General features: G+C 28.1%; 1 protein-coding gene across 1 annotated transcript in view; it reads left to right on the plus strand.

The window, feature by feature from the left end:
* Positions 1–9,128, plus strand: part of LOC111085801 (fibropellin-1-like) — a 73,230-nt gene that overhangs the window by 62,715 nt on the left and 1,387 nt on the right. Inside the window, exons 34-44 of the mRNA XM_022386047.1 lie at positions 518–640; positions 2,230–2,319; positions 2,526–2,648; positions 4,033–4,116; positions 4,482–4,604; positions 5,012–5,098; positions 5,705–5,827; positions 6,090–6,182; positions 7,348–7,467; positions 7,823–7,912; positions 8,661–8,780. Coding sequence (XP_022241755.1) covers positions 518–640; positions 2,230–2,319; positions 2,526–2,648; positions 4,033–4,116; positions 4,482–4,604; positions 5,012–5,098; positions 5,705–5,827; positions 6,090–6,182; positions 7,348–7,467; positions 7,823–7,912; positions 8,661–8,780 — 1,176 coding nt within the window. The remainder of the gene's footprint in view (positions 1–517; positions 641–2,229; positions 2,320–2,525; positions 2,649–4,032; positions 4,117–4,481; positions 4,605–5,011; positions 5,099–5,704; positions 5,828–6,089; positions 6,183–7,347; positions 7,468–7,822; positions 7,913–8,660; positions 8,781–9,128) is intronic.

Genomic DNA, 9,128 nt, shown 5'->3' on the forward strand with positions numbered 1-9,128 from the left:
AATCTTAATCATAATCTACCTACCTCAGTTTAATAAAATTCCTTCTTTCTACCACATGATTATTTAAATATCTTTATAATATTTGTTTATTTTCAGATGATTCCACTCTGACATTAAGGTTATTTATATTTTTCTTCTATGTTAATGTTTCATGTTACTGGTGTTAAAATCTTTTGTTTTTAACTAGAAGAGCTTTGCTGAAAAAGTTAAACTTTTTATTAAATATTTAAAATGAAGATAATCTATGAATGAATAATTTTACTAAATATTTTTTCTGCTCAGTTTTTTTCATCTTTATTACAGACCATCAGTGACTGTAAGCATTCCATAGTATAATATACTTATTCTGTGCATTTAATTACATTAGTTGGAGAAAACTTTGTGTATAATCAAAGTAATTGATGTTTTAATTTATATCCCTTTCAGTATTGTTAAAATTATAACTAATTTTCGAATATGTATTGGTTTTTAGCTTTAAGGTTGATAAATAACTTTTTATGTTGGTTTGTTATTTCAGCTGCCTGTTTGGGAACACCCTGTGGTCCCAACACTGTGTGTGCAGCAGTTAGACACAGGGCACAGTGCACATGTGAAAATGGCTATACTGGGGATCCATACAAATTAAATATTGGCTGCACACGTAAGTTTGATTACTAAATGGTAACCTAGGGTAAACACACGTATTAATTTAACATTTGCTTAATGTAGTAGAAGTATTGAACTATATTGGATATAAGCATAACAAGCATTTTCTATCTTCTTATTTTTATATAGTTTTTTGAAACTTGTTAAGTTGCTTTCACTCTAGCTACCTTTATTCTTTATCATTCTATTAAGATAACACTAGATATGCTCAAGGATGTTTAACTATGAAGCTATAGTGTGAGCATTAATGTAGACAGCAGTATCATCAAATGGTATATCAAATAATGTCTTGAGGTTAAAATCTCCCTTAACTTTGAATTGGAATGATCAGAATGTGTAGTGCAAATCACTCTGGGTAAGTAACATTACTGAGTATCTAAGTAATGTTAGGATTAGTCAGTCTGGTAGAAGTTATCAGCAGTGCAGTTTGGAGAGAGAGAACAGCCACTCAGTTATCTAAGTAACATTAGATTCAGTCTGGTAGAAGTTATCATCAGTGCAGTTTAGAGAGAGAGAATAGCTACTGAGTTATCTAAATAATGTTTGGTTTAATCAGTCTTGTAGAAGTTATCATAAGTGCAGTTTAGAGAGAGAGAATAGCCACTGAGTTATCTAAGTAACGTTACATTTAGTCAGTCTTGTAGAAGATATCATCAGTACAGTTTAGAGAGAGAAAGAGAATAGCTTAGATCCAGTAAAAGCCAGCATCCAAAGCAAGTACACACACACTGTTTATGCTTTAAATAAAGATTATTCATTGTATCTAGTCTCTCTATTTCCTATGGATCTATTTTCTCACTCGTGAGAGAAATCAGTTTGACCTAAAAATACTATAGCTATTTTATGTGTGGTTTTATTAGTATTTACACTATTACTAAATGGTAGCCTAGGATGAACATATGCAGAAAATTATAATTTGAAGAATATGGTTAACTTTTTTGAAGTAACATGTGTATGGTTTGATCAGTATTTATATTCTGATCTGTTTTATCCCAGCAAGTATTGTAGGCTTCTCAATGCATATTCAGCTAATAAAAACTATCAAACAAGCTTTTTGAATTAACTGTACAGGTTTTATTAATGTTGTCTTCTGTCATAGCAAAAATATTATTTCCATTTGTTTAGTCCTTTACAAAAAAAACAGCAATAAAAACATTTCTTGTGAGATTTAGCCATGTATAAACAATGAGTTTTCAAAAAAATATAATTTGAAAAGTTCTGTGGACATAATCTATGGCCTTAGATGAGTTTTTCTATTGTGCCCTTAACTCTAGAATGCCAGAGTGAGGTCACTATGACCCCATACAAATTAAGCCTGTATGCTAAACTAACCACTCTGGCATTCTGGGGTTAAGAATAAACTGAGCTTGATATGAGTCTAGGACTGAAGTTAACAAGAGTTTTATCTGTGTCAATTAGACTTGTTTTTTTACAAAGTTTTTTTTTAAATTATATATTTTAAATACTTTGAACTTGAATTGTAATAAATAATTCAAACTTAAGAACTGCATAGCTGACTTTTTACTTTGAAAATTTTTAACTTTGGAATATTTCTAATTTTTTCAATATTGCTGTGTTTTGCAGCTATTCCACCACATATCTGTGACAGTAATGATGCCTGTCCTCCTAATGCTATATGTCAGCCATCAAGTAATGGTATTCGAGACTGTTATGGTAAGTGTATTTGGAAAAGTATAGTAGATTTCACTATTCATATCCTACTTTTTTTATATATGGTATAATGAAATATCTTTTTCTTCTTTACTACAGAAGTTAAACAGTGAAAATTCATGACTGTTTAATCAAAAATATAATATGACTACAGTATTATTAGCCATTAAAATACTTTTATCTTATTTAGTTTGATGAAATATTTTTAGATGCCTGTGCAGAAATTGTGTGTGGACCAAATGCTCAGTGTGTCTCTACAGACCATAAGCATGTTTGTACATGCATCAAGGGTTTTATTGGTGATCCTAACAACCATACTCATGGCTGTATAGGTGGGTAGAACAAAGCATGTGTTTCTGTGTCTTAGCATTAAGTATGAGATCAGAATTTGAATCACAAATACAATAACATTTTATAAAAATGAGTGAAGTATATGCCTTTTAGTATATTAAGATTTTTTAATACAAATTTACATGCAGTTATATATGTTATTATTATTATTTATATAGGTTACTTAAAAATACATACTGGGTTGTTTGGGTCAGATTTGCAAAAAAATATTAGCTCCTTTATGTACATTTGTTCATATAGTGTCCTCTGGTACTTTACACAGGGCTTTTATGTTAGTCACATCAAGAATGTATATACTTCTAGAAAAGAATAAGTAATTGTACCTTTTGAAAATTGATACATGTGAGAATGTACTTTGTTGTTGTGAGACATTGACTCAGAACAAATTTTCTGAGTACATGAAAATGTAGTTTCTCTTTCAACAGTTAAGTTGAAGACAGGTTATTTTGGAGAATGAATATGAGTGATTGAATTTCACCTATGCTATAAAATTTTATACTTTTTGATGGTTTTTATAAGATAGTTTCTTATAAGAAAATATAAAATTTTGAGTGATAAATGCTTGCTTTTGAAAATCATACCATAAGGTTAACATTTCTAAACTTACCATTTGGGGTCATGCACTATAATATTGTGTTCTATGTATGTTAACACATTTTGTCATTTATGTCATGCCAAAAGAATATAAATGCTAGATTTGTTTAGCCCTTTGAGATAGCTCAAATACAAAATTTTACATATTTTGTCATTTAATCAGATCTCCAGGGAAACTTAAAAATAATTTTTTCTAAGTATTGAATGAAGTTTATTGAAACTTTGCTACTACTTCTATGAGGTTAGCAGTGCCTTTTCCATTTCATATACCTATAAATATCAATTTCATTGTAACTACTCCAAAAAAGAAATATGTTCTCATGTGACATAATCCATATAAATTGTGAGCTGTTATCTAACATACATAGCCAATACCATAATAATTTAAATACAAAATGAAGTTCACAATACTAGTCATCATTATCCATGTTTAACCAGGAATCTCAACTATATGTAAAAAATAGCTCATTTCAAAAGTTGTCAGGTTTTTGCTTAATTAAAACCATGAAATCCAAAACAATAAAAGATACACACACATACACAATTACTAAAGCAGAATCTTTTTGAGACAGAATACAGTATATATCCAAATCATTGTTAATGTTAGATGTGAAAATAATTATGGTTGAAGTCTCAGTTTAAAGAAAATTTATGTAACATTTTTCTTGAAATATTATTTTTCATAAACCTTAAAATGTGTACTGTTATTTATAGGTACTGCCTGTGAATAAGCCAAGAATTAATTTTTAAAAATTATTGTGTTTCCTCTAGTGCCCCATCAGTGTGATGATGATGAAGACTGTGATTCTGATAAAGTGTGTCGTGTAGACTCAGATAAAGTTAGAAAATGTGTTTGTAAGTTAATCTTTATCCACATATATTTCAATCACCATATAAATGTTCAGAAATAAATTCAAATTCCTACAAAATCTTAAACTGAACACAGAAACTAGTTTATTTCCCACCTACTTTCTTGGTATATTAACAATATAAAAAATTTTTATTTGAGAGAAAAGTAATTTTATCGATAGAATTGTATATCTTATTTTGTATTTCCAGAAAGAAAACTATATTAATGATTTAAGTTGCAGTCATTTCTTGAAAAGCATTTATATTCTCTTTATAAATATTCCAATGAAGTATATGACAAAAGGACTTTTTTATTTAAATAAATTAAGAAATGTAAATGACACTGAGAGATTATTGTTTATGGTTCATAGTGGTCTGCGTATATGCTGAGTGTGGAGCTTCAGCTGTATGTCAAGCTGAGAACCATCAACCTTTGTGCATTTGTCCTGAGGGTACCACTGGAAATCCTAATGACTCTGATAATGGCTGTCAGAGTAAGTTGATTTCATTAATTTTATTTTTTGACTGAGTCTAGCTAAATAAGTCTAGTTTGTCTATGAGCTTATTACACTTTAAATATATAATTATTTTCATTATTCTTTATATACCAATAAATACTTTAAGAATAGCATTTACAAAAAAAAACTTTTTACAACAGCTTACAAGAACCAAGTAAGTGTCAAATAGTTTTGAAAATTTTTTTATAATTCTCTGTATTCTGTATATAGTTAAAAATGGAGTATTGTGACTTTCCTTAATACAAGAAAAAAGAAAAAGGTGGTGAAATTTGAAATAATTTTAAAAGTGTGTTAATTTTTTTTTTCATGTATAACAGTGCTTATTTGTGACACAGTTTTTCACATAATTATAAACATTGAATAAAATACTTCTTTTCTTTAAGCTATTCCTAACATATGTGAAAACGATTCTGACTGTATCGAGGATCATGTATGTCGACTGAATGAAAATGGCATTTTGGATTGTATTGGTAAGCATGTTTGGGACACATTGTTTACACACCCCGGTTCAACTGTCTTAATGATTGAATTATAAAATCTGGTTGAAGTATACTAGTGAAAAGAACTTGAAATAGTATTAAAAAAAGTGGGAAAAGGGAATAACATAGAATTGGTGTAAAGAAAACTATTTTACCATATTTCACATTAGCATTCCAGTCATTATAACAATAGACATTTTCAGAATATTCTGTGTGTCAGAATAATCATGAGTTATTATAGAGTTTGTTTTTAATGGTTAATGTTTTACAGTTGATATGATATCTTCATTTTACTTTATTTTCATAACCCTTAAGAGCAGGTTTTTAGATATAGTACTTGCTATTAATTTATGTTCTTAATATTTCAGTTTAAGGTTTTATAAAATCTCAATGCTTGTGATATTTATGTATTATTTTTTTGAATTCATTGGACTGCAACAAAACTCGTACCACAGTGTTGGCTTGATTAAATATTTGGTTTCTTCCTTTTGTAAACAAGTGTCATATCACTTTAATAAAATGTTGTGTGTACTTGAGCTATTGTCTGTATGCTTGACTTACATTCATGGTTTTGTTACTTTTGTCTTATGTTATCAGATGCTTGCAAATTTGTCTCTTGTGGCCCCAATGCCTTGTGCAAACCTAGAAACACTGAAATCATCTGTGAATGTGAACCAGATCATGAGGGAGATCCATATAATCTTGTGAATGGATGTAAACGTAAGTTGAGCTAACCTTTGTCTTTATATATTCAAAATATTTTAAGAGTTTATAAAAACAGTTCGAAATTTGTTTAATCTGTAATAAATAGTCTATACTTTTCATTCTCATTTTTCTAGCTTGTTTTAATAATTAACTTTTTTGGGGGGGACATTATTTTCTAGTAGTTATATGTACTAGCTTGTATTTTTACACATTTTGATAACTCATGATTACAAATTTATTACTTAAAATTACACTAATGAACCTAATCTGTCCACAGCACCCATCAAAGATGAATGTAAACAGGACACAGATTGTGCAAGTTCTCAAGATTTATGTAAACCAGATAACAGTGGGATTAAGAAATGTGTTGGTAAGCTTTTAAATTTACGTGTGAAGAAAATTTTTTTGTGGTGATTACTAAATTAAATATAGATATAAATGTATGTAAACAAAAGACTAAGATTAACATGTCTTCGTGTGTAAGTTATTTCTCTATAACATTTCAAATTGAGCTTATTTTGGTGCAAGTATGATCAACTTCAATAATATAGAACACTGTGTATGTAGGAACTTAGAGATATACTATATGTTCTTGTCCAAAAAATATGTAAAAATATCTATAATAAATATTCACTTGTAATGAAGGTAGAAAGTCTTCCAAATATCTCATTAGTTTTCAAACTCAGATACACTTTACAAGATAATTTAAATGTTATTTTATAAGTAAACAATAGCATTCTTGGATGCATAACTCAACATAATTTTATCATATCAGTGTATTTGGGATTATATTCATGTATATAGTTTAGTTTGTTAAACTGTATGCTGCATCATGGGCTCAGTTATAGATAATTTTGATGTCCTTTATGTATGTTATTGTGGTAACTAGTGCTAAAAAATTAATTAATTAAAATGGTTACTTTGAATACATATTGAGTAATATAGAAATTATTCTGATCATTGTTTTCTTTTTCTATATTAGAGTAAATTATATCAAACAGTGTGTTTCCTTCTCTTGTATAGAAAATGAAATTCAAGGTTATATACTTCTACATTTGGTGTATATTATATGTATAATACAGAATCTTTATTTTTAAGACAGAAATAAATATAGCACATTTATTTATTTTTTAACCCTGCATTAGTCTTCACAAATCCCAAATATTTTGTAAACATTGGCATCAACAGATGGAAGCATGTACATGTTTGTTGTTCTCAGTAGCTTTAGTGTTTGTTAAATTGTTACACTTAGTTTAGGTGGAAAAAAAAAAGATGTAAAATTCAATATTCATTTAATGGTTAATAAAGCGATTTAGAGTTTTATTGTTTCTTGTTTCCAAAATAATAGTTTATTCTTATTTATATATTTTTAATTTAATTATTTATGATTGGTAGTCCGCTCGGCCCCTGGAAGAGTGGCCATGGAAAATTTTTACAGAAGACTAATGCAGAGTTAAGTACTGAAAAATTTAATATGTGGTTTGTTATAGATCCATTTTTTTAATCAAACAAATTAAATGTGTCTTCTCATATAGATGCATGTCGATTCTCATCTTGTGGGACTAATAGTGAATGTGTAGTGATTGATCATGTCCATCGATGTCAGTGTAAGCCTGGCTTTGTGAAAGATCCCACCAATTTCCTTGCTTGTATTTGTAAGTGTTTTTTTATCATTTATGGGCTATGACAGTGCTAAATATTCTATGATTATAATTTTTAGAATAGTACTGGATAATTATTTTTTTATTATATTACTAGTACTTTACACTATAATTGTTTGTACATACATTTATTAACAGGTTTTTACATTTCTTCAGAGTAATCTGTTCATGAGATACTATTTAACTGTTTGTCTCACACAAGGTATCATTAGATAAAGCAGACTTTACAATAACATTTTGTGCAAGTTGTAAGCATATACATCCATTATGGTATTTAATATCAATATGCATTCTGGATTTTAATAATTTTGAACTTTTAATGACATATTTTCTTTTCTCTGTTTTTCAGCTAAAGAACCAGATCAGTGTAAAGAAGATATTCAATGTCCAACATTTCAAACCTGTAAGCCTAATAACCTGGGAACACTGAAGTGTGCTGGTATGTAAAAATATATATACCTATAAATAGCTTTGTTTTTCTAGTTTGAATTTTTATAGTTTCCACCCGGAACGTTTTTTCTTTCTGTGCACAATATGTCTTTTTTTTATTATTGTTTTTTATGTGAATTATTTAGGAAACTATCCAAAAAGTGCCTTAAATTTTCTTCACTAAAGAGAAAAACACAGTATATCTTATAATAATTTTTCGTTTATCATATAGATAAGCTTTGTAAAGTAAGCTCAAAACATAACATACATTGAAGAGCCAAGTTATTACTGACATTGACTCTACAATGCAAAGAGCTCATTAAGCAGTGTATCACATTTAATAAAACCCATATGAAATAACTCAATTTATTCACCACGCACTAATTAATTTTTGTGACTACCTTAAAATTTGATTGAAATCATACATACAAGAGCACAATTATTTCCTTTTTTTATCTTTAAAAACAATTGCAACTTCTTTTTTTTTTAATTAATTTAAAAAGTAAGCTATTGCATTTCTGAAGTATGTGTAACATTGTCTTAGTACTTTTAGCTCTCAATATAGTTCTCAACAAAATAAGTGATGCTTTTAATTAAAAAAATCTGTAAGTAAACCATAATATTATTCTTTTCTGGTTAAGTTAAAATATTGTACATTTTTATATTCATTTTCATCAATTCCTTTGGATATTAGTCATATCAGGTTAGATTTTATTTACTTTCACATGCTAACAATATTTAATTTTTGAATTTAATAGAGATCTGTTTGGATTTTACCTGCACACCAAATTCTGAGTGTATTGCCATAAATCACAAAGGACAATGTAAATGTAAAGAAGGTTTCACAGGTGATCCCAACAGCCGGAGTGGATGCGTTCGTAAGTATCCAAAACATAGATTTCATCTTCAACAAAAAAAAATCAAAACTGCAATAGATAAAACTTTATTTTTTTTTAGAAAAGTAGGTAGTACAAGTTCTCGTAATTGTTCTGTATTCTCATTTAAAATTTTAATGAAACATGTATGCTAAATTTGTCAAAAAATATATTTATTTACAAAAACTTTTCACTTAGTTGCATTGCTTTACAAATCATACATACATCATAAGCATCAGTTTATTTAACTTTAATTTTATATGATGTTCTATTCACTAACCATTTGGCATAATGTTGAATAAACTTCTTTATACTAAAATCTTATCAAAAGTCTTTTTTTTTTTTTTTTTT

The sequence above is a fragment of the Limulus polyphemus genome, unplaced genomic scaffold (assembly GCF_000517525.1).
Source record: "Limulus polyphemus unplaced genomic scaffold, Limulus_polyphemus-2.1.2 Scaffold624, whole genome shotgun sequence".
Lineage (NCBI taxonomy): Eukaryota > Metazoa > Arthropoda > Merostomata > Xiphosura > Limulidae > Limulus > Limulus polyphemus.